Raw genomic sequence first — 26,866 nt, 5'->3', positions numbered from 1 at the left:
CACCATCAGCCCACTACTCTATGAGATGGAAGATTCCTCTCTGGAGAAGCTCACCTAAACCAACAGAAAAAACCCACAGTCCAGGAAAAAGCCAACAGTTCATATTTAATTGTCCTACAGTGAAGCTCACCACACAGAATACTATACCCATGGACACAGGACTTGCATTCAACTTTTCAGCACCTTGTTCTTAAATATGCATGGTCAAGAGTCACCAGACATCTGAAAAAAAAAATCTTACATAAAAATAAAAAGGAAAGTGAACAGAAAAAAAAAAGGATACTTTGAGAAACAGAGAATGCAGTAAATTGAAGAAAATGTGTGAAAACAAAAACTATATTTAATAAACTGAGTTCAGAAAAATAATGAACCTGTATAACAGGAACAGGAAGCTATTTAATTAAAGGGGATATATACGGAAAACAAAAAAGAGCTTTTGAGAAGTAAAAACATGATAGGAAAAATGGCGGGGGAGGGGGGGGACAATAGAGGGAACATAAAATAGAAAATTGACGAAATATCCTAGGAAGTAGAAAAATACAAAAATATTAAAGTGAGAGAGAATAGATAAGAAAATTGGAGAAACGGTCCAGAAGTTCCAACATCAGATAAAAGCAATTCCAAAAAAGAGCAAAGAAAAGAAAATGGAAACTAAAGGGAAATGAGTTACCACAGAAATGGTACCTCCAACATTTTCCAGAACTGAGGGGCATGATCTTCCAAATTCAAGGGCCCAGCACAAGTAATGAAGAAAAGATCTACTCCAAGCACCTGGTCTGACACGCAGGGTTTGGGGCGGGGCCTAACGTTTTTTGCAATAATCCTTGTAGCATGATTTGACCCTTACAATATTCTACACGTTATTAACAATATTAACTTGATAAAAATAATAATAATTTTTTAAGATTCGAAAAACAATCTTTTCATAGAGAAAGGAAAACACACACTGGGTTACAAAGATGCGCTTAAGATGGAAATTCATCATACCATGTTCGCTCTTCAGAGCACAGTAAAATTAGGAACAAATTTTTAAACTAGAATCCGATGGTCCTAAAATCAGGGAGATTATACATGTTCACCGCTGGTTCAGTGAAGCTGGTGAACCATGTCACGGCCGGGTAGATGTTATAACCTATCAGAAGATAATCTGGTGTCACATTTTAAGCCCATAAGAATACTCATGCACTTTTGTCTGTCTCACTAAAAATACTACTGGGAATGTATCCTAAGGAAATACTCCAGAAGAAAGAATGCTATTTCGTGGAGACAATCACTGCAGAGTTCTGTATAATAAAAAAATGTGAGCAAGCAAATGTTCAAAAACATTAGCCTAGTAAAGAAAATGATGACACACCAATGTAATAGAATATTCTGTGAACTATTTAAATGACTATTATTATGAGACTGTAACGGCATAAACAAGTTGATGATACAATAATAAAGATAAAAAAGAAAGGAATGAGTAAGTCAATTAGGATACATCCATTTAATAAAGTATTAGACAAAGTTTTAAATGAGCGTTACGAAGACTTTAGCCACATGGAAAAAAATTTAAACGTTATTAAAAAAAGAAATAAAAAATAATAATAAAGAACATTGCAAAGGGGAAAAAAGAAGAAAACATGATTTCTGGGATTTGCTACGAATAGGAAGAAAACACATTTCTCTACTGCTGCCCTTCACTGTGACTCGGCAGAGAGAGTGGCTGACCTCGGCCTCTACTGTGAGAACTGCTCCGACCCGGTCACTGCAGCACCACGCACTCCTGGTCTCCCCCTCCACGGCGGCCCCCTCCTCATCCTCTACCCAGCTCTAAGCTCGGAGCACCCCTGCTGGCTTCCTCGCTGTCACGCTCTCTCATTACATAATCTCCCATCTCCCATGACTCCGACTCCATCTACATGCTGGTGGTGGCTTCCACACGTGCAGCTTCGATCAGACCTCAATGAGACGCTGATCGCCCCGCAATTGCCCATCTCACTTCTTCACTCGGTGGCTCATTCAAATGTAACGTCCTCCTGTAAACGCGGTCTCCCATCAGAGCCAGCGTCTACACCCATGGCTAGCAGTGATCATTCATTCCATTCTCACTGTCACTTTCAATCCATCAGCAAGTCCTATCAATTCTTCCTCCAGAACAGACCCTAAAATCATCCACTCCTGTACAGTTCTCATCCCCCCACCCTAGTCTAAGCCGCCATGACATCTCATCTGTGTCACTGTAATAGTTTGCACTTCTTGAATCCATTCATCCCACAGTAGCCAAAATGAGTTTTAAAGAAGGAAATAAGATTACTTCTCTGCTTAAAACCCTTACGATGTCTCCGCGGCACATAAGATAGACTCCAGAGAACTGCTGTGGCCCGTGGGCTGTCCATCTGCTGCTCCCGCCTCCAGTGGTGCCCGCTCCCCGCGCGCCAGCAACGCAGGCCTCACGGCAGGTCTCAGAACTCTCCGAGCGCTTTCCCGCCCCAGGGCCCTTTCGTTCGCTCTTCCCTTTGCCTGAAACGCTCTTCCCTTCACACTTCCTTCCCATCTTCAAGACACAGGTGTCCTAAGTGCCCCCACCAAGAAACACGCCTTAACGCTAAGACACCATCTCTTAACTGTAATAACTAAACTAACTGAAATAACTAAGCTAAGACACCATCTCTTAACTGTAATAACTAAACTAACATAACCCAGTTAACAAACTCCTATACCAACCTCCAAGACCAAACAAAAAAGATGAAGAGCACGTAATAGCCTTTAGCACTTTTTTAAACTGTTAAGAAAGTATATGAAATATGGTGCATTTAAGTTGACCAAAATCAGAAAGGTTTTTCATTGAAAGGGAAAGCGTTCCTATAGAATACTTAAGGAACTATGAAATCTACATGGTACCATTTGGAGAAGGCATCAGTGCAAGGTTGGCACGTGTTAGCCTAAGCACTAAGAGACCTCGATGTCACTACCTACTGAATGCTGGCGTACGAGAGATGGCACAGATACATGCCTCTGAGAAAAGCCCATCTCTATAAGCTTGGATTTTGAGTTGTGTCTCCTATATGAGAATTAATTTAGACTCAGTCTTCACAAATCTCTTTTGAAATGAAGCTGGGTACAAACAAACAAACAAACAAACAAACAAATGAATTAAACATGTGTACTTGTATCTATGGACAGTCCTACATGAGGTTCTCGGTAGAGGTAAGGAATGCAATGGCCATCACATAGAGGGAAGCCAGGTGATCGCCTTTGGACAAATTCATAGCATTCGCTGTATTAGCATAATTCTTTATTTAATTGACATAATTATACATAATCAAAGATGAAACATTGGAAAGAAAAAAACCTGATGAAATTTATCTTGTTCTTAAGTCTAGGTCTTATTTTTTCCCTCTTTATCAGACTAAAAAAGCAAAGTTTAACTCACTTTAAATAGAAAGAATTAAAATAGAGGATCCATCATTAAAAAATTAACTAATATAAGCTCCATGAGAAGTCAATTCATAACAAAATAATTTCATAAACACAACTTAGGAACTCATAGTTTTTACGTATTTAATTATCGCATTTAAGGTTATTGAAGGCAATGAGATTTCTTAACTTAGAAAGTATAAAACTTTTATTTTATTTTATTTTTATTATATAACAAACTATAAATAAGCAAAAGCATTAAAAGCATAATTTTGGGAAAAGTTACAGTAAAAACCTTGCATTGTCTCAGTACATAAGATTTCATCAAAATAAAGAGTGCATTCAAATCATGTTACAGATCATCCTTTATTAGTCTTGGAGGCTGATTTCTGTCTTCACTTACTATGACCTGTAGTATGCCCCAATGGGGTATTCAAGCTTACCTGTGAGCCTGGAGGAGGAGCCAAACCAAGGAACGAATAAATAATATTCTCTTCTTTTGCAGAGAAGAAAGAGTCGAAATCCTCGAAGCAAAGAAAAAGAATGTTCAAACCCACTACACTCTTGTAAGCCACCATATTTACCTAAGTTGATCTCTTTTTATTAGTCATTAATTTGGAGGCTAACACAAAAGCTTATGCCAGTCTGCTTTGCCAAAGATGACTAATCCCAAAAGTTAAGAAATCTAACCATGAACTTTACATTTGTTTTGACACACTTTCATTGTGCCTATTACAATTTGGTGAAAATTCACACGCACGCACACACACATGCACACACTCATTGTTCACGCTCAGGAACTGCTAAAGAGACCAGATATAGATAGTAAGTGATTTCCCAAGAGTTTCACATCTTTGGCTGCTTCCCTTATAATTTGGCCCCGTGGATTTGGACCTGATCAGCAGAGACTAAAACAACACAGGATTTCTTTCCTGTTACTATACTAGCTTCTAAGGGCCAGGATCCAACTCAGGCCCTTCTGACCCCAGGAGCCACAAGATTATAGAGGGCTTAGAGCGGAGCTTGTTTTGGCAAAATGGGAAAAACTGTGATGTGAAACCTGGTAGTCATTTAAAATCTGAAGCTCAGTGAAGCTCCACCCCCCATCCCAGTCTGCACTCTGCGGTCAGTTCTCCACTATTTGGGTCCAGCCCTAAACCAGCTCTTCAGTAGTGTGGCTGTCAACAGCTCAGAAGAATTTCACTTTTTTATCATTAAAACATAAAAGAACTTCCCCCAGATGACTTTTTTAGTGCCAATCTTTGTCATCAGAGGCACCATGCAGTTTCAACGGTTACAGAAAGGCTCAAGCAGGAAAAGGAATTTGACCGGCCCGAACAGGATGATACTCAAACCAACTCAGCTGAGTTACTGCTGACCCCACGCTTCTGGGTGTTACAAAGCTTGAAACCAAACACAGGCTGCTTCTATTGCGAAAACATTATATATTTCTGTGCGTTAACCTTATCCAAAGCTTTATGACTTTCCTACCTGTCACCCCAATTCTCCGGTGATTAATTTTATCCTTTTATACTGAATGCATTTATGCATGCTGCCTCAAATCTCAGCAGAAGCAGATTCCAGGCCTCAAAGAGTTCCCACCACAAATAAAGTTTAAAAAACAAGCACTTCAAAGTCAAAAATTACAAAACAGATAAGGAAATAAAACTACAATGAATGAACACCAGCAGAAATTACAAAAAGCAGAATCAGGAATCAAAATCAAATATTGGAATTATTGGGCAGAAAATATAAAATATCTATATTTAATATATTTAAAGAAATGAAAGAGAAGCTTTAAAACACAAGATAAAAAACAAACTAGAAAGAACAATGAACAAATTTGGAAAAGAACCAAAAAGTGCTCCTAAAAATTAAACTGTAGTAACTGAAGCGTAAAAACCTAACAGCTATAGATTAAATAGCTAATCAGATACATCAGTAGAGAAAATTAGCTAAGCGGAAATTTTTTTAAAGAAATTATCTAGAGAGAGAAAAAAGAAATGGAAACCAGAAAGAAATATTCTTATAGAACAACAGAGTGAGAAGGTCCAAGAAAAATCCTACTGGAGCTCTGGAAGAAGCTAACAGAGACAGTGAGGAACAGCCATGCTCAGACGGATAATGGCTGATAAGTTTCTAGAGCTGTTGAAAAATACTCATACTTGGACTCAGGAAGATAGACACAGTAGAAAATCCTAAACTAGATAAATAAAAAAGCAGCAAAGATGAATAACTATGAACACCACCAATAAACATGGATGTACCTTTAAAATATGTCGGTGAAAGAAGCAAGACAAAGGAGAATAAACATAGCATGAGTCCATTTATATAAAGCTCAAAAATAGGCAAAACAAGACAACGTATTGTTTGGGTATGGATACAGGGGAGATGAGGGAAAAGGAAGCAAAGGGTAAACACGAAATCCACTACGATGGCTGCCTCCGGGGCCCAGGGAGGCGGACGTGACGGAGAGAGGCACACACGGAATTCTAAATTTCTTGAATTGGTGCTGTGCACATTCATTTTATTATCTGTCTTTAAACTATATATTATCACGTGACCTATTTCATAATACATTTTTAATGACGTGAAGTAGCTTGTTCGGTAACAGCATGCTGAGGGAGTCCTCCTTCCTGCCCTCCCTTGCAGTCCTGAGGACACTTGCCTCTCTGAGAATGGCCAGGGTCCCCTTTGATCATGCTCAGGCCCACGCAGGCCCCCCAGGGTTAAGACGCACAGCCTCCACTTGGCATCGATGGCCACATCTGCAACTTCCTCTGCCAGGAGGGTAACCAGGCCTGCACTGTGCCCAGTTTCCCGTCGGTGTCCGCTTTCTCTAGCTGATAGCTGTCTGCCGTGCCCTCCGGATAATCTTCATCTGTTCGCACAGAGCACCAGGACTGCGGACCAGAAGGGACACAGTGGCCCTCAGAACTACCCGCAATGCGCAGTCCTCTTGCGGCCCTGGTTCAGAGAAATCCGCTGCTTGTCCCTGAGGGTTCCTCTACCTGCTGCCATCATCAGGTATGGCATCTGGGTGACCATTCGCGAATCCTCAAAGATGAGTGATTCTACTTAAATAACAGAGTTATTCTTACATTTCAATCATATGGAAAAATACATCAACTGACCATCCAGATTTATGCCATTTTAAACGTGACACGTCCTTCAGTATCTTTGATTTTCCTTTTAAAATCTGAGTCTATAATACAAATTATAGCTTTTACCTACTTTCTGGAAACAAAGCCTTCTGTCTCATTACTTCGCTTTGTTAAGAGCATCCTTAGACTGCAGAAAAGCAAATTCAGCAAAGGTGCTAGTAAGACAAACTACTAATACCTCTCTGAAAGAAGTTAAACATAAAATAATTTGTATACTCATCTCATTAGATCCATTCTTGTAATGAGAAAATACATCTTAAAAATAAAAGTCTTTTCTCTTACCTGGGAAAACTTTCCTTTCTCCCCCACAATTAAAATGAAAAAAATTGCTAGACCACAGCAGAATGGGATTTTAAAAAATGCCTTTAAGGTTTTATTTTTATAGCAGAAAATCATGGCAGAACTTTGACCCACGAGTTAACATAGGTTGGAAGCTACTCACTTCAATATTGTCTCTACTAGAACTAGACTTAATTTGAAAGGACAGTTAAAATAAACAAAAGTAAAAGATTTAAAATCCTACTTTCACTGGAAAAGTACTAGAAACAAACATGAGATGATTCTTTTGATAATTCTAGAGTACAGAAAGCTTTTCATATAAAACCTCGGGTGCGAGAACCACAAAGAATAAAAGGTTAATAAATTTGTCTACGCAAAATTTTTTTAAGATCTGTATTCCAAATAACATCACTTTGAAAACTCAAAGGACATATAAGAAAAGTGGAAAAATATTTGTAACATCTATGCGAATGAAAGGACTACTTTCCTTCATAAGTAAAGACTCTTACAAACCAATAAGCATTACCTCTAACCCAATAGAAAAATAGCAAATCATAGAAAAAAAGCAGGAACACAGGAAAAGATGTTCAGCCTCATCCAGAAAGACAGAAATTGTAGTCTACTCAGTGAAAATACGTTTTCCATCTACGAAATTGGTAAAGGTCCAAAAGTTTGCCTACACAAGGTCATCAAAGCCACAGGGAACTAGCCACCCTCAAACTAGGCTGCTGGAATATAAATCGGTTCAACTGCAGTTCAAGGCCATTTGTCAAATCTATTGAAATGTGAGGTGTATATGCTTCAGCTCAGCACATTTTCTAGGAATTCATCCTACACATTTGTGCTCATAGTGGAGAGAAAAATCTATATGTATGAAGAGGTTTGTGATAACGAAAGACTGAAAACAACCTTAATGTTCCCCATTATAAGACAACGGAATGTCCAATAAATGGTCACATACAATTGAACATTTTGCAGCCATTAAAATAAGGAGTACATGCAGCTATGCAATGATCTATGAGATATGGTTATTAAGTGAAAAAAAATGACAAAATATGTATAGCACACTCCCATTTTTAAGTGATAGACAACTGTTGATAGGAAATTTCTGGTAGGCCAAAGAAGAAATTGCCAACACTGGCTGTTCAGAGCAGGACGGGCTACATAATTCGCAGGGCCCTGTGCAAAACAAAATCATGGGATCCTTGTTCAAAATGTGTTACGAATTTCAAGATAATGACAGCAGAGCATCAAACCAAGGAGAGAGCTCTCTTGAGCACGGGGCCCTGTGTGACTTCCCAGATCACAGGCCCACGCAGCCGGCCCACCTCAGGCGAAAAACAGACTGACAGGGGTCTGAAATGGGAGAAGAATAACTTTCACTGGAGGCCCTTTTAAGCCATTTTAATTTCTCAGTGTGCACATGTATTAACGTTTTGATTATCTTTTTAATTTTATAAAAAGATAATATAAAAATTGCCCACCACCACTGCCCCCCAAAAAACTTTACTGTCCTTGTCCTTATCCAGAAGAGCCACAATTCTTGAAGGGCTGTGGGGAGGAGGGAGGGCCGGGAGAGGGTGGGAGCTGGGGTGGAGGGGAGGGCCCTCCTGTAGAGGAAATCCTCTCTGCGATCTAGAAGCCCCGCCTGAAACCCACAGGCGAGCTGGACTGGGCCATGTGCTCTACTGAGCAAGTATCTGCCACATTAAGACTACTGAGAAAACTCCCGCAGCCACAGGACTTTGAGCCAAGCCACCGAAGAAACCTCATAGGCCCTGTAGCAGGTTAAAAAGCGGCCCTACAAATCCATGTCCATCCAGAGCTCCAGAAAGTGGCCTTATTCGGAAATAGGGTGGTTACAGATGTAATTAGTTACAATGAGGCCATATTGGATGGGGGTGGATTCCGGGGACCGCTGACTTTATAAGAAGGTCATGTGAAGACACAGAGAGACGCACAAGGAGAACACTATGTGAAGACAGAGGCGGGGGCAGGAGCGATGTGTCTTCAAGCCAAGGAATGCCAAGGATTACGGGCAACCACCAGAAGCTGGGAGAGAGGCCGGGAACGGGAGCTTCCTCGGAGCCTCCAGACACCTTGATATGAAACTTCTGGCCTCCAGAACTGTGACACAGTCCATTTCTGTTGTTTTAAGCCACCAAGTTGGTGATACTTCGTTACAGCAGGCCTGGGAAACAAATATGAGCGCCCCCAAACTAAACAATTCATGTTTCGAATCAGAGTTCTGCAAGCCTTTCTGTAAATGAGCAAATAATAAATATTTTGGGCTTTGTGGGCCCATGGTCTCTGTTGCGATTACCCAGCTCTGCCAGGGAGGAATCAGCCATAGGCAAGAGGTGAGCGAATCAGTGTGGATATGTATGTTCCAGTAAAAATTTAAATACTAAAACAGGTAGCTACAGGACTTGGCCCTCAGGCTGTACAGTTCGATGACACTCACTTTAGATGAGGAACAAAATAAGAAAGAGAAGCTGATCTAGAAGATCAGCAGCTCTGTGTAGGAGTTGAAGAGGTTAAGATGCCCACGCCTGGCTCCAGCCATCAGAAGCAACACAGCGCTGGCCAATCTCTCCTACCTTCCAGAGCCCCGACTACTGCCTCTGAAGAGTGACCTAGAAGGCTGAGATGACCCCTAAGATAACTGGGTTCTCATGTTCTAAAGTCGTTTGCATTTTTAAATGTCTCTTTTCAACAACTGATTAATTAGAACCTGTAAACACTGAGGAAAAAGTGGTTTGTGGTGAAATGAACTACTAAATGCATAAAATGAAATGCTGCTGTCATCGCAATGTCCAGAGCCGTCTTCAAACTCGTTAGATACATTCACGCAAATTTATCTTGCATGTCATAAGGCTTTACGTCTGCAAATCATTCTTTATAAAAGTGAAACCTTAACCTGTGCCCGTGCGGGTGCCCATTCGGTCATACTGCGCAGTCAGTAAGAATTCCTTTCCAACTAAATGCATTATTTTGTTTGAACCAGTGACCTCAATTTTCAAAATAAACTAAAGAATCTAAAATAATCTCAAGAACTTCTGAATCATCATTCTATTCTTCCATCATTGCGTAAATCTTAAATATTGTTTATTCACAGTGGATCTCCCACCCAGGTATTCATAGAATTAACTAGATCGTGACCTGAAAATGGTGAACAGTTTCAAATGCTGCTTCAAAATTAATCAATTTTGAACAATTTCTGATAAATACACATGCGGAAGAATTTTTCAAAAAACCAAACACTCACCCCACAGTACTGCTCTTCGTTGAAGATCTGGGGAGGCAAAGGAATCCCGTTTTGAGGTTTTTTTTCTCCAGGAACATTCTCTCTCATCCACTTCCTGTTGTCTTCATCTCCAGCTATATCCAGTTCCTTAAAGTCTATTTTATTAGCTTCCAAAAAGCCTACTACTTCTTGCTGTTTCTTCCTAATCTGGTCAAGAGTAGAAAAAGGTAACTATTAGAGTCAGTTTTTTTTCCCAATGTTTTGCTTATATTTACATAAATTAAATCCTTTCTCCAACTATACTATACAAAACAATAATTTTGCAAAGTATTTAAGCAAGGAAAACAACAAAATCATACCTCTTCATGATAAAGGATCAACGGAGTGATTATTTTAATCTCATCAATGTTTAAACGATGGTATAATCAACCTAATAATAGAAATGCTCTTGTCATAGCTTTTATTTGAGATCTTTAAAATATTTTTACTTCTCTGCTAAGTTTTAATGCCAAAAAATAAACAAGAATTGGTCACAAAGAAAAAGCTTATTGGGAGAAGAGAAAAAAGATTATTTACTATGAAACTCAAATGCCAAGTATACTCATACCAAAAGGCACTGCATTCGCAGTTATGAAAATAGGAACATGAGTCACGTTGAACCAAAGGAGCTTTAGAAATAATACAGAAAAGTGAAAAGCCCACATGGAGATTATAGGAAGGGGAAGGACAGAGAAAAAGCTAGAAAAAGCAGGTGGATATTTCTCCCAGCACATAAAAGTAACAGTAAAATAGCCCTGTTCTCCCACAGATTTCTCCTTTCTCACGCACACCCAGCTCCGAGAGAGAAGGCCGAGCTCCCCTGTCTCTCCCCGCGGTTCACGCGAATGACTGAATTTACTGCCATTTCTTATGCAGGCGGCCACCTCCTGGAAAGCTTAGAACTCTTTCCCAGAGATGACTGCAACCATTTTCTCTCTTCGTTCAAAGAACTCACTGCCAGACACGCATGACACCCTCTTCAGCAAACATGGGTAAACGAGTTACAGCAGACTCTGGACCACATTTTAAGAACCTCTGGAAGAAACTTCCAGAATGATCAATTGAATGCTCTATCAACACTTATTGACTCTACTCTGCATGAGACGAGACATGAACAGATTCATAGTCTGCTTATTTGGGTGGAAAATAATGTAAAGAACTCATTTCTACAATCTAGATACACAACATGCTAAAGATAACGAAGAGGCAAAATATGGTCACTTCCTAAAAGATTAAAATTTTAAATAAGTGCTTTCTTTGACATGTAAATATCTAATATCTTAATGTTTAAGTCCTCCACATAGATTATCTCCTAACAAAGAGGAAGACGAGTCATCAGGAATAGTTTACAGGGCGTGAGGCCCCTCGGTCTGTCTGTGTGACTTGTTTATCAGCAGGGGGGGCTAGACTTTGAGGATTCTAAGTAAACGCTGTGGAAGGGACATGTTTATCCTATACCTAATGTCTAAATTCAAACCCTCGTTTGGTTAAAACCTAATGTTTCTCCCAGAGACTTATGTACCAAAAGGTGACTATATATAAAACTCATTTTTGCCAAAATGAGTAATTCTCCCAGTGACTCGAATATAGTTTCTTTCTTACTATAAGGAAAAGTAAGTCACATATGGATGCTTAAGCCCTGGAAACAAATCACTTGATTGTATGTATTATATTAATTATAAATATAATATAAACTCATATTAAATAATTTTTTAAAATTTTTTAAAAATAAAGTAAATGTAAGTTATATATAAAATTACATATGTTACATATACACATATATAAATGGTAATCACACATTTTCTTTTTAATTCACATTAGATCAATAAATGAAAGGCTGCTATTAGTCATAGCATAACACTTAATCGGTAAGATTCATGCCAAGATATGTATTTCAGCTTGGGTCAAGTGTAGATGAAAAATAAAAATAAAAATCATACAGAAAAGTGTGGAACAATGGAATTTTCCTTAGGCTTCCGGCATAAGCACTCAGACACATTCCTAGTGTCCCGTCTGTCAGAATCAGAGCAGGATCTGCCCCGACCTTCTGCTCCTCCCCGGGGACTATACTCCGAATCCCACAGATTCGTGACTAAATTTCTGAATATTATGAAATCCCATCAGACCTGACGACAGGTTGTTGGACTAAATCGTTACCTTGTTTATTAATCAGGTTTTTTCCACATACTTTCCAACCTGCCCACGAATTGTTTCTGGCACTTTATGAATCACTTACTCCTACAGCAGAGAACGCTGCTGTTTCGACGAGTAGAGGCGTCCTCATTGCAGAAACGCCTTCGGTTAATATTCCAAAGGCCACGTGCTTTATTCTCTCCAAACCCAGTTCACTTCCTTCTCAAATCTCCCAGGCGTGAAGCAGCCGAGGCCAAGGCCCACTACCAACCCGCCGCCACCAACACCATCTCCACCTCAGCAATCCACTCAGGACTGTAGGTGGGGTGAAAAGGGGCTGCATTTTATCCCATGGTTTCGGAACAGATGAGAAACCTTTCCCAAAGTCCTGACTTGTGTTTCTTCTGTGAGAAAGTCAGACAGATGGAGAAAACGGAGGGATGTGTTTCCCACGATTCCTCGCAAGACAAGCAGCTGTGTCTTTGTGATACTGTGTTTAATGCTGTTGCTGAAACCCACCCAAAGAAAGAGAAGAAAAATTAAGCCAAGCCTCCCTGTGCTTCCCAAACACCAGTAATTTAAACTGGGCTAAAGGCATCACTCACGGGACTGTTCAGCGCCTGCGAGTTCTGCCTGGGGCTGGGGACGGGTCTCAGGATGAGCCCAAGGAGGGAGAAGGGAGCAGGGAGCTCACCTGGCTGGCCTGTCGCCTTCGCCCACACCCCGGTCCATTCCGCCCCAAGGGAGCCTTTCCCCTGTAGTCTCCCCCATGGGGGGTCTCTGTTCAAGGAGCGCCACGGGACCCTGGGTCAAAGTGCAGCTATTCTCCATGTGTCCTCCTGGGCTCACTCTCACTACGCGTGGCAGCGGCCCCCAAGGGCGCCTCCCCTTCATGGCCCCAAGGGAGGGGTGTGCACAGCTCCCCACCAGCTCTCACCACAGACACCCTCTCGCCTTTCTCGCCTCCAGGGCGCCAGGGCCCACACAGGCCCCACAGGCCACGCCAGCTTTCCCAGCAGCCTCCTGGAGGATCTGGGAGTCCTTGGGATCTCTGTCCTTCAGAGCCTTTGGGACCTCAGTGTTGGCTCAAAGAGGTCTGTTCTCCTATGCTGTTACATTTACTCAGAAGAAAGTGTTGTTCTCTGTCCTGAAGTCACCCGGCCACTGTCAGTTACAGTAAGGTGTCGGAGTGATCTTCGGGTCACTTGCTTGGCACCTCTTGTTTATTGTCTCGTACAGTTAGGAGCCTTTCCAACTGAGGTCACAGTGGTGTAGTGTAAAGCACCTGCCTTTGAGAGTGAGACGACCCGCGTCTCCAGCCGGGCTCGGAAGGCTGGCGTCTGAGCAGGGGCTCTGCTCTGCTTTGCCATGGCCTCGTAGCGAAACGACAGATCGGAGCCTCCCTCCTCACGAGTCTGAGTGAGAGGTGAGGCAGGCGATGCCTGGAAAAGCCTTTTGTACTACAAATGGAGAACTTGCTCCGTCAGACACCAGGCAGCACAACTGTCTCATTAACCCGTCTTGATCGCCATCTTAGGTGAGCACTCTGATCATTTCAAATAACAAAGCTGAGGCGCCAGTGGGTTAAAGAAGTTTCCAGGGCTCACACCCCGAACGACCTAGTTCGAGAGCCATGTTTTCCCCCGCTGTAGTATCCTCACTCAAGGCTGCAGAAAGGATGGAGGGACCCAGGAGCCACCAGGAGGGTCTGTCCTGAAGACTTCGGCTCCAGGAGAAACAGTGAGGACTGTCCTCTCTCCCTTCGTCCCCTAGTCCACTGTGGCAGTGGTCTTTAGGAAGAGAGGAGGGTCACACAAGAGACACAGGCCTGTCCTGTTCCCAGGATCTCTTCACCCAAACTGCGTCATAAAAACCTGTAACCTCACTCTAGCGTCAACTGCGAAAATAGAGATGTGATGCACACTGCATGTGTGTGATCCCTCACGAAGAGATCGCGGTTCGTTTTTTCCTTTTTTGTTTATCTCGTTCATCTACAGAAATCATGATGCCCTCGTTGACGAGGTCACAGACAAGAATTCAGTTTTTAAGTATATAGGCTAAAGAAATAAATAGTAAAGGTTTTATAGACCAACACTGCACACACAGCGTAAGTCCTGGCAGCTGCCCTGAGGTTCTCCTGCAGAGAAGCTTCTGGGTGAAATTGCCCCGCCCAGGAAAAATCATCAGCACTGACACCACGGCAATAATCAGTCCTTGTTCTTTAGAAATTCTTCCACTTATCTGGCTTGGAACAATTTTTCTGAAACCTAATCATCATAGACTGAGAGTCATTAATATTAACTAATAATTACAACAACCACGATAGTATTGATTAATATTAATTAACGTTAACTAACAATTATAATAACTAATAGTTATAATAATTAGAATATTAACTAACCAGAGCTAATAATTACAATATTAACTAATAATTATCATATTTACTGAGCGCCGATTGAGCACTTGACACCACGCTAGGCATCCGCACGCGTTATTTCCTAAGTCTTCCTGACAACCCGTGAGATGAGTACTATTCTTTTTCATTTTACACGTAAGGTGATATAACTTTCCCAAGGTCACACAGTTCTAAGTAGCACCAAGACACTTGCTAAGGGAAACGGACTTAACTTGACTTTTCCAAGATCCTGGAATCAACTGTATCCCTCCAGATCCTTCAACGCTAACTAAATCAAGCTCCCCAACCTCAGGAATATAGAACATCGAATAACCCTAAGAAATCCATGTTTATTCATTGTCTCCGGAATCATGCGTGGGGCCACTCCGACCTGGTCTGCAGAACTTGTAGAAGATTGGCAGATGAGTGGTAAAGTTTCCAGCAATGAACATTAGCACCATTTTCCTCAAAATATTATCTTTTTATCCAAATAATCCAAAAATGTGTGCTCATTATAGATCAACTAAAAGTTTCTGAATTCATCAACAGCCATGAAAGACTCTGCAGAGTTTTCACAGTTAGAATTTTTCCTCATCTTTTTCTGTTAAAGGATGTTCTAGAAATTATCGGTTGCTAATGTTCTAGAAATCATCAGTTGCTGACGTTTCTCTTGTCTTCCTCTCACCCTGTCTGGAAACCGTGTGAACTTTCAGGGCTGGGGGGGTGGCATTCGACAGCTGCCACTGGAGTTGTCCCCCACCAGAGCCTCACCTAGGGTGTCACTCCTGGCTGAGTGACCGTTGAAAACCTGGCTACCACCTGCGATGGTCCAGGACCCAGATAGAAAAGGAAACAGCCCCCTTGCTGGCCTCCGACGCTCAGGATTAATCAATCTGTTTTCTCCCCACAGTCTAACTTCTGCTAAAATGCTGGTCAAAACGTCAGTCCCGGACAGACAGTGCAGGTTCAAGCCTGAAATCAAAGCGTGAATCACCCCTCGGTAGCCCCCGGTTCTGAGGGCAGGTCTGTCTGGATGGCTGGAACTGGGCGATCCCAAGCCTGGTCCCCAGGAAATCGGGCAAAGCCATGTCTCGGGGGCGGCTTTTGGGGCCTGTGTTTGGTCTGTTCGGATTCCTAGCGCATTTAAAACCGTGGCCTGAGAGAGGTTTGTTCTGGTCGCTGTGACATCATTTTCCTCAAATAATAGTATTACACATGCTAACTTTACACTTTCGGTACGGTTACATGGCATAGCAAGTAATGACACCCAGGAGTCATTTTAATCATCGGCTTCTTCTACGCTCCAAACGTTGTTACACGAAGTGTCATTTATTTGCAACGTTTTCCGGATCTTGCAGAATGAATGGCAGAAACACTCCACGAAAAAAATAAAAAAACAAACAAATAAAAGGCTCTGATTCTATAACATATTTGACACAACAGGACACAAATCATTTGTTAAAAATTCTAGTATCAAACACACCCCCTTCCTCGTGTCCCCTTTCACACCCAGCTTAAACACTTCATACCCTTCTTCAACACCGTGAAAACAAACGCAGAAAGCAAAGGGCACACAGGCTCGCCGCACAGCCAGTTTACTTACACACTCCTGAAAAAGAAATTTAAGGCCAGCGCTGAGCTATACCCGCTCCTTCAACTTCCACGTCTGAGTTACTCAGAAAACCGTGTAGGAACAAAGCCCACAAACCCCGTCAGACACCTACCGCTATGGACCCAGACGATGTGGCAACAAACACTTTGATAACCATTTTGATAGTCGGAAAGAGGACTCCCCCTAGCACACCCCTGTGAGGGAACTCGGCGCTGGACAGATCCTGACAGTGACACAGACCAGCTTGCGCCAGGCAGGGCCGGCGGGGCCCCTGGCTCCTCTGAGCTCCTGCCCCTCCTGCTTCAGCTTAAGCTCTGCCTCTCCCAGGGGCAGCCCAGGCATCTTGGGCTGTCCCCACCATTGGCCCAGGAATATTTGGGGACCTGTCAGGAAAACATTTGATTGGTTGATAAAAGCAGTCCATGGACCTTTTCCCTTGTCGCTTTAAATGCCTGACAACAGTCCCTAAAAGGCGAGGATGCACTGCGCACCAATCAGAGCCCTGTGGAGAAATGCCCTGGGGAGGGAGGGGGGGACCCACGGGGGCGGTGGGTGGGGGGTGCGCAGAGGAGCTGGGAGACAGGGAGGAGGGAGGAGCTCCCGGGAGATGGAAAAACCCAGAATACACCAGCTCAGGCTCCGAAGAGGCTGTGTTTACAGGGTTCCTGGCCAAGGGGAAGGGGCAGAATAGTCACAAAGGCCTTTAAATAAAAAGAGCCGCTTCCTTGAAAATTTTCTGGTCGATTTTTTTAAAAAGCAGTGAACAGTGTTACAATAGATTCCTTTATGAGTGGCCTATTCTCAGTTTCTCCCTTTACCACCTGCTTCTCTTAAAGAACAGAAACTGACAGGTGGCCAACGTGTAAAGTTTCACTGACATCCCAGACAAGACAGGGAGACAGTGGCTGGCTTGTCAGTACAATGATTTCAGCAAGCAAACTGTCCTCACTACGTTAGAGACGGTGGGGGGTGGGGAGGAGGGCGGGGAATGATCTGTGTATAACAGGCTCTATCCGTCTTATTTATACAGATAATTCGAATTGTGTTCAAAGTTGGGGGAATTCGGAATCTAGTAGGAAGCCCAAATGCTAGCGGCCCGACTCTTCTGATGAGTTTCAACATCAAGATCAACGGCATTAGGGTAAAGGCCCCCTGGAGAATATTCAGTCCTCTTAGATAACTCTCTCCTATTTTTAAAGTCCCCGGCTTCTCACAGGGAGGTGGCACTGGCATCCTGGAGCAGTCAGAGGTTCCTTGGCTTATGCCCCTCCCAGATACTTGGAGGCCTGCTCCCTAGGGTGTCCTGGAATGTCACTCAAATTCATTTACATCAGGACGAATGATTGCGATGACTCCAGCACAATGTAAGTTGGACCCTCAACATGAAAAGTTAACTACTCCCCAAAGTAAGCCCTTAGTGAACACGTTTCCCCAAATTTACTTTACGTTTAGGCTGACGTAACTTTAGGGGTAACCTAAAACGAGAAATAACAGCATATTTTTACTATGTAAAAAGAGTGATGACCACCACAGTAACTGCACTGAGTTGAATACTGTCCCCCAAAATAAGTAATTTTATTAATATGTTTTACTAAAATATAAATTTTATTTTAAAGCCCACCAAAGATTATAGGTTGTTTTTATCTTTCTTGTTTTCAGTATCTTCAAGATTTCTACAGTATGTTCTATTTTGTCAACACCTTAGTCTTAAAATCTGTCACGAGCATGTTTTCTTCAAATATTAACAAAGTAATAAGTGATGCAGATGTCTTAATGACTTTGTAAATGAGTAACATAAACTGTAGCTGGATTTCTCACCTGCCCTAGACACGACACATCCCCCCATCTCATAAGGCCCAACTGCCTTCAAGGATGACACCCCCTTCATCTGCACGCCCTGGGGAGAAATAAATTTTCTGATACAATAGCTAACAATTTTTAGGTGTTCGCCCCATGCCGGACCTACTCTACATGCTTCGCACAAAACCACTGCCTGAATCTGCACGACCTCCCCAACGCTGGGGTCCACTGCTACCCCTGCCCCCAGCAGGTGTTGGGGACAGTGAACAGTGTAGCCAAGACAAACTCAACCCACACCACACCAGAAAAAGTCCAGGTCTGCTACCCTCGAATTCCTAGTGTTCCCTTTCTTCGCTATGAATTATTTTTAGAACTTTATCCTTTTCACAATGCCATGAAAATGTACAAATTAGAAATCTGAAAACTAGCTGAATGAGCTCTCATTACAGGGACATCGATGAGCTTCAAGGTAATTAATAGGAATAACGAACATTCTAAATGAGTCTTAAATTAAGCTCAAAAAATCTGACTTAGAAAATTCACTTCAGAAATAAGCAGGCTGTTCAATCTATTAGAGATGCAGAAGCTAATTATTTCACATTCCCTAAAGTTTGAGTCAAATAACAATATTTTTATATTTGACCCAACTTTTTAACAGAATTTTCTTTCTTCCAGCTTTACTGGGGTATAATTAACAAAACTGTAAAATATTTACAGTGTACGTGGGGCTGATTTGATAAGCATGTCCATTGTGAAAGGAGGGTGTGACCTAATTTTAAGGACAGAAGTATGAGGTAGCGGCTCCAAACTTCAGAGATCCTCGGACGATCTTATGAAAAATGATACCAGATGCTATGTTTTGGTTTATGTAACTTCATGGGTCCTAAAACAAGAAATGAAGGCATATTTTATTATGTAGGATGACAGTGGTGACCACCACAGTAGCTGCAGAGTTGAATAGTGTCCCCCAAAAATACACATTTACCCCAAATCTCAGAATGCGACCTTATTTAGAAACAGGGTCTCGGCAGATGAAATTAGTTGAGGATCTCGAGGTGTCCTTGTAAGAAGAGACACACAGAGAGACAGAGGGAAACACCACGTGAACACAGGGGCAGAGATTAGGGGGATGCTGCCGTAGGTCAAGGAACACCAGGAGCCACCAGGAGCCACCAGGAGCTGGAAGAGGAAAGGAAGGCTTCTCCCCAAGAGCCTTCAGAAGGAGCATGGCCCTTGACTTCAGACTTCCGGCCTCCAGAACTGCGAGAGAATAAATCTCTGTTGTTTTAAGCCACCAGGTTTGTGGTGATTGGTACGGTGAAACTAACGCAGAGAAATAAGTGCATGTTTCGTGCGTAGCGTGATTCAGGTGGCCACCTCGGTAACCAAATGGCGGTTCTTCAACTTTGCAGCTCAAGGGCCTGCCCCACTCCTGTATGAGAAGGAGGCACCCCTTTCAAGGGCAGAAACAAAGGCTGTTGAGGGGGAAAGCTAGCCAAAAAGAGGGGGGCCATTCGGATGGGAAAGGAAGCTCTGAGGACCTGCCGTCTTCAGTCCCGAGAGCCAGGCCTGGGATGGTCCCATCACGATAAACTGCTGCTGCTGTTCCTCTCCAGGGAGGACCAACCAGTCACCCTTCCACAAATGGCAATTCTCGGGTGACACCTGTCCAAGGTATGTCTGCCTGAGATGCTCCCCAACAACAGAAACCACCACAGCCCATCTGATAAGGATAACCCGCCATCTAAGGTAGTAGAAACACAAAGCCCACGACATGGAGGGTGGGTGCTAACCACACGGGGAGCGGGGGGAAAGCCTTGTCCCACCCACCCTGACAAGGCTGGAATGAAACAGTCTGCTTGGAAATGCACACTGGCCCCATTACATAAAAACCAATGCAAAAAAAAAAAAAATCATAATGGGAAAATGCAATAAATTTGACTTTACATTGTAAACAAAATTTAACCCATTTGCCCCCAGCATACTCGCTGGCGGCACTTGTGGCTGCAGCATTTAATCCGAGATAACTCGCAGATTAGTCCTGACCTCGCTCCTAAAGTTTGCCAGACGTCTCCCATGCTCGGAGAACGACCTCAGAACAGGTCTGACGCAATCAAGACAGCTCGTTTCAACAGAAATAGACGCCAAAGGATCTGAGAAAAGAATTGCAAAGGGGACGACTGTAGCCAGGTTCTGTGGTGAACTTAAGGCGCTGACATGGTATGAGAAGGAGGGGACAATGTTGTCACCATCCCACAATGATACTGTGACCGAAGTAGACAATAGAAGTGGAAGCTAAGAAGCCACGTGTCATTGTGGATTATAACGAGAATGTGGGAGCAGTGGACTCTGGTCGGATGCTCACTTCTTATCAAGCGAGTGCAAAAAGCACTAGTTTTGGGATAAGAAAGTCTTTCGCCACCTTCTAAACATTACAGGGCTGAACTCGTATCTCCTGTTCAAAAAGGACCATCCTGAGCGCACCATCAGCCATGTAAACTTCAGACGGGCGTTGACTGAAAGAATGCTGGAAAAGCATCACAAACCAGGGCAGCGACGTCCTCGAGGTCGTCTGTGCTCTGATGATGTCACACCTCTTTGCCTGTCTGGAAGACCTTTACCCAAGAGCACACCACCACCATGAGCAAAACAGAATCCAACCGGTCACTGCGAAATTTACTGCTCACACAACAGAGATGGAAGGACAATCTGAAGAGAAATGGCGATATTTTTGTGTAGAATGTGATGTTCCACTCTGTGCTGTTCCATGCTTTGAAATTCACATGAAAAAAACTTATTAAATACTGATCATCATATAAATTTGTTACACGAGGGTTAGAGACAAGTTCTGTTCAGAAATAACTCCAAGAACTTGTTATATTTTATTTTCACATTAAAAACCAGTCAGATTTGCTTCAGCCTCAAAGAGAGCTTGTGTAAAATTGAATTAACTCTGGCAGCGGCCTGCGACTTTTTTCTAAATGGGAAACTGGTTAAAAGGTAATTGACGAACTGGAGGACCTACTTGCCACATTTCACAGACCTGAGTTTCAGAGAATATCAAAAATTCTAACAAATCATTCTTCACAAAGATGAACATCGAGTGAAAAAACTGGGCAAAAGGCCAATGAAGTCAAACACAAAGTTCAAATAGTCACGATAATTTATGTGAGAAAATTATCCTTCCTGGTCATCAAAGAAGTGAATAAAATCAAAGATCTCCATTCCTGACAACAAAATGGGCATTTTAAAAAGAAATAAGATTATCCCCAATGTGGGTTAAGGGTTGGAGATGTTTGTCTAGAAGGCACACTTTGCCTCGTCCACCTTCAGAAAGCCTCAAAGTGGGCACAGCCTTCGACCCTTCAACTCCTCCTGTGGGAATTTATCCCAAGGAAACAATCAAGGGCGACTTCAAGGTTCATCTACCAGGATGGGAGGCACTGAGACAGTGTGGGGAGAGACAGTGTGGGGAGAGAGGGAGCATGATGGGTGGGCGGAAGAGGACGAGAAAATATAATATAAACGCTCCTTCATTATGCGTTCCATCATCTAGGTGATTTTTACTTTTTCTCGGTACTTTCTTGTTCTTTCTAAATAGGCGTTGCTTGTGATCAGATGTGGTCTTTCTCTAAAGAAATTCCACTTTATAAAGAGAGGTTAACAAGCACGGACCAGGTGTCTGCAGCTGCCCACGTGGGCTTCTCCCTTCCGAAGGACCCTGGCGGCGACACCTGCCCATCCGGGCCGCTCCTGGAGGAACCTGGTGTCCGCACCTGTCCATCTGGCCCACTCCCTTCCGGGGGACCCTGGCGTCTAACCTGCGCGCCCCGGAGCGCACAGGGAGCGCGCCGCTCCCGGTCCACGGCCCTCTCGGGCAGGGCCCCAGGCTCGCGCCCCGGACTCAAATGCCAAACACCGGGTGCGGAGCGAGGGCGACGGAGCGCGGGACGCCACGGTAGGCTCCCGGCTCCCAAGGGAACGCTGCGGGGCCGGCGTGCCCGTCCCGCGCGCTTCCTCACGGACGTCCACCCGCTCGCCGCACGCCGCCCCACGCGAAACAACACCCGCCCGGGGCGCGGCGGGACGGCCCCAAGTGCGCACGCGCGCGAGCCTCGCGGCCCCGCCCCCGGCGCGCGCTCCCGCCGGCCGCCCGTCCCAGAAGGCCCCGCGGCCGGTTTCCAGGGCGACGCGTCCGGGTCGGGAGGCCGCGGGGTTGGCGGTGCAGCGGGAGCCGCGGAGCAGGTAACCGGCGCGCCGCCGCCGCCGCCGCCCGAAGCCCGAGGCCCCGGCCCTGCCCCAGCCCCAGCCGGGTCCTCCAGCCAGGCCTCCTGTGCCTTCCTGTGTCGCCCGGCCACTCAGCCCTGGCCGCTGCCCAGCTCGGGCCCGCTATCTTGGGGCCACGGGAGCCGGTAACGTAGCCGGCGGGCCAGCCGCGTCCTCCTGCAAAGCGCGGCCTGGCGAAGAGCCGCCGTGGGCGCGTCCGTCCCCTGCGCCGAGAGTGACGCGTCCGCGCAACATACTCGCAAGCCACGCTACTCCGCCTGGGGACCCGCCAGCACGCAGACTGGCCGCTGGGGGCATTAGGGCAGGGGGCGGACAGGAGAAGGGGCCTGGCCCTCCGGCAGCCGCCAGTCACCCCCAGTCACACTGGGACCCATTTGAACCCCTCTCCCCTTGCAGGTTTTCGCCTGCCGCCCCACCCCAGCACCCGGTCTTCCTAGGTGGTCTCCCATCCAAGTACTAACCAATTGCCCGACCCTGCTTAGCTTCTGAGATCAGATGAGATTGGGCGTTCAGAGTGGCATGGCTGTAGACCAATATTTTTCTTTTATATTTGAATTTAATACCTTCAATTTTGCACCTACCTACGTGCTTTTTGCTTTGTTTTGGTTTTTTTTTTTTCCTTTAACCTTAGCGCTTGCATTTCCCCATCCCCAGCCCGTGGAAATCTGAATACTTTGAAATGTCTGCAGTGTTTGTCCTTCACCCACTCAGCCTTGGAACTCTGTCCACAATTTCTCCTTAGTGCTTTAACATTTCATTGCCACACTTGTGCCAACAGGTAACTTATTTCAGACTAGTTTTTCACTTCACGGCTGAACATGACCTTGAACCTTTTTTCTATCTACGCTCACCAGGTGAATTTAATCCAGTCTGATAGGCTCAAAACCCATCTAAATGCCAGTGAGCCCGGAACATGTCTCCAGCCTTGAACCTCAGACCCGTGTTCTCGGCTGCCTCCGCACATCTCTGCTTAGATGTCTAAGGCATCTCCAACGCAGCAGATCTACACCAGCTCCTGGCATCGCCCCAAACCTGCTCCTCCCCCACTTTTACCCACTGGGAAACCATCGTCCCAGTTGTACAGGCTTTGATGTCTTCCTTGACTCCTGTTTTAAGTCCTCCCCACATTCAGTCTGTCAACACATCCTTCAGTATGTACCCAGAATAAATGGACTAGCCGACCATGACTCCCAACCCCCATATCACCACCCTGGACCAGGCCACCACCATCCGGCGCCTGGGTCATTTCAGCAGCCTCCTAACTGGTCTCCCTGCCTTGAGTCTTACACTATGTCCCTTTCTCTGTTACTTCAAGTGAGTAAGTTTAGAAAAAAGTGGATATATGATGTATGAATTTCATACATAATACAATATTTTTAGTACATATTGTGAGAATTGCAACTTTTAAATCAGGTAGACAAAGCTACATAAGCACCTGACTTATTTTAGTTAAGCTAAAAATTGAAAGATGTTCCCTAACTTTCTTAGGTATATCACAATATCCCTGGACAGAACTATGACAAAAACTTTAAAAGTGACTTGCAGAAGAATAAAATAATCCATCGACTTCTTCCCAGTGAGAAAAAAGAAGTCATGCAAGAATTTAGGCTCTTACGTTTTTTTTTTTAGACAAACACCAAAAGAGGCAAATTGCAATGGAGACAAATGCTCACCCCTGTGCTGATCATTTTGGGAGTAGGTACCTGGGCACTGATATTCTAGTTTGTCAATCACAGAGTGATGTGGTGATATGACAAGGTCCCTGCCCTCAAGGAGCTAATGGCCCCCACACACCTGTACATTTGCCAGTCTCAAGCCTCCAGCCCCCCATTTTTCTCTTTTTCCATTGAGTGAAACCCCAACTGACCAAAGTGACATGTTAGCATTGCTGCAACTTGCAGAGGGTCCATGGGACACAGCAGGTAGTCAACCTCCACCCCACTCAAACTTGACCTCCCACCCGCCCCTCATGCTGTCACTTCACAGAACTTAAAGCTCTCTGATGGGGCTCTCTTCCTCCAGCTACTGGAACTGCCAGCCTTACCCACACGGTACCCATCTTACCGTCCTTCCCTCTGTCTCAGGCCACCTCTCCCTGTGCTTTGATCTCATCCCCTCCGGCTTGTCAAAACCCCTACCCCGTCACTGTCAGCTATCCATGCTCTCACCTGTGCAAGCACCTGTTCCAGCTCATCTTTCCCACGGCTTTTAAAGATGCTTGAGTTTCCCATCACAAAAGAAAGGAGAGAAGAATCTCCCCTGACCCCACATTCCCCTTCATTTTCCAGTTACTGCCAATCTCTCATCCCTTTCGACAGGCAAACTTTTTTAAGGACTCGCCATCTTCAGGGCGTCCATTTCTCGTCTCGTTCCTCGGCCCACTCTCGTCTGCCTCCCGCCCTCATCTCCATCCTAACGCAGCAACCGCTCACACTTGCAGGTCTCCGCGTTCTCATTCTCTCGGCAGCATTGAAATTCCACACTGTCTTCCCTCGGCCTCTGTGTCCCCACCAGCCCCCAGCCTTCTGCTGTTCCTGCCACCACTCTGCTTCACTCTCGTCCCCTGGGTCATTAATAGTGCATTTCCTCCAAGCTCAGCGTCTCTTCTCATTGTGTCCCCCTCTCCCCATGATTCCTATATCCTGACATTAGGCACAGATACATGCCCATCATCTATATGCTCTTGACTCCCAACTCTGTCCATCCAGCTTGGCCTTCTTTCCTGAACTAGACCCATAAGTCCAGCCAGCTGAAGGGCATCGCCTCTTAATACCCCTCGGATACCTCCAGCTCAACACGCACAAGACCAAACAACCTCCCACCCCCCTCCCCCAGCTGGGACCTCTACCAAGGAAAACTCCTTGACCTTCTCCCTCACCCCAGCATCCAGTGGATCACTAGGCCCCAGTGATGTTGTTTCCTGTGCATCTTTCACATCTCTCCATCGTCACCGGCACCTTAGTCCAAGCTCCCGCCCGCCTTCGTCCAGCCTTCTGCGTGCCTCTCCTCCCGGCTTTGCTCTGTTCTGCACTCTATGCTGCAGCCAGAGCAGCCGCTCCAGGGCCGGAGCTGATAGCATCCTTTCCCAGGCCTCCCTCTTGCGCTTACTGCCAGCTTCCCATTGCCCTTGGATTAATGATGTAAATCATGAACACGCCCTCCCATGGCGCTGCGGCTGCTCAGCGCCCCCTACATCTGGAGACCCATCCGGAACCTGCACCTGCAGCCCTTCTCACGGGCCCCGGCCACACACCCGGGCCTCCTCCACCTGCCAGGCCTGGGCGCCGGCTTCTCCGTCTGCGTACCGTCATTCCTCTGCCTAGTTAGTTCCCGCTGACTCTTCGTATCTCAGCTCGGATGGCGCTTCCAGAGGAGAACTGTCCAGGCCACTGTCCAGGTCACTGTCCAGGCCAGATGTCTCTGTCGTATGTCCTCACAGAGCTTTACAGCCCTTAGAACAGCCACCACTGTCATTATTTTATTACCGACCTGAAAGCTCCACAAAACCGGAAGCATTTGTTTGTGTTCGTTATAGTCCCCACACCTCCCACCGATCCTGGCACATGCTACGCACCCAAATATGTGTTGAGAAAATGAACGAAATGAACATTCTAATGTGCGAGATATATCAAATGTGGAGTATTTTAATACAGTTTTATTAAAATAGAATGAAATTTCTAGGAAAAAAAATAATTACATCAGTACTAAAAATTAAAAAGAAATGTGGCAGTGGCCACGAGAGGGAGCTAAAAATCTACACCTCTGGAAATTTATTCCTAGAATTGATGTTAAATTGTCCTTCAGTACCGGGAAATTCTGTCCCTTGTACATTGCATTTGCCACCATTTGCTGCAAGTAGACACAGTGTCCAATCCTGAAAGCACTTCTTTGGGATGTTCAGTCTGGGAATGGATTCTATCTAGCATGTTGTCAAAAGTAAGAAAAATGTATAAAATTGTTAAATGACCAGAACCTACATAACTTGTCTATAACCATCCAAACTTTGAATATAGCACATTTCCATATTATTGAATAAAGCTAGAGATTGCTGATGTGTTTAGATATGTTTAATTTATGGATTTTCGTGCCAGACTGGACGTTAGGAGTCACTGAGAACAGTCCGCTAATATACATTGAACAACAGAGGACCGACGGCTGACTGCACTGGCAGAGCTGGCACTATACGTCTTGCCACACAAGCATTTTTTCTTCTACAGCATTCTCCCTTCTTACTCAGTGTGCATTCTTAACTTTCCCTCTTCAACATCAGAGTGACCCAGTTTCTGAAGCAAAAAATTGGGACACATAATCTTAAAAGTGGACGCCTGTTGGAAACAGTGTTCCTGAATGCCCTAAGCTGCATAAGCATCTTTACTGTATGATACTGTTTTCTACGAGCTACGGGAAAAGCTTTTCTATTCATTTAATGTCCTGCTTAACTTAGTGTCAAAGGGTTTGAGTTAAAGAGTTCAAGCCTCTCATTTTCTAGGAAGACCCTCAACCTGGGTCCT

At 44.5% G+C, this 26,866-nt stretch overlaps 1 protein-coding gene across 3 annotated transcripts in view; it reads right to left on the bottom strand.

Moving 5' to 3' along the window:
• SH3BGR (SH3 domain binding glutamate rich protein) overlaps window positions 1-25,738 on the bottom strand; it is a 40,928-nt gene extending 15,190 nt beyond the window's left edge. The window contains exons 1-3 of one of the 3 annotated variants that reach the window (XM_039857317.1): window positions 25,661-25,738; window positions 10,111-10,296; window positions 3,843-3,923 (exon numbers count right to left, since the gene is read on the bottom strand). In XM_039857317.1, coding sequence (XP_039713251.1) covers window positions 3,843-3,923; window positions 10,111-10,296; window positions 25,661-25,666 — 273 coding nt within the window. In that variant the 5' untranslated portion in view covers window positions 25,667-25,738. Of the gene's footprint in view, window positions 1-3,842; window positions 3,924-10,110; window positions 10,297-16,380; window positions 16,612-25,660 lie in introns of those variants that run through there. The other 2 variants (XM_039857316.1, XM_039857318.1) reach the window with 2 other exon arrangements.
• Window positions 25,739-26,866: the final 1,128 nt, after the last annotated feature.

This window comes from Pteropus medius, unplaced genomic scaffold (genome assembly GCF_902729225.1).
Source record: "Pteropus medius unplaced genomic scaffold, Ma_sr-lr_union100, whole genome shotgun sequence".
NCBI lineage: Eukaryota > Metazoa > Chordata > Mammalia > Chiroptera > Pteropodidae > Pteropus > Pteropus medius.
Note: the sequence above shows the minus strand (reverse complement) of the source record. Positions and strands in the feature narration are given on the sequence as shown.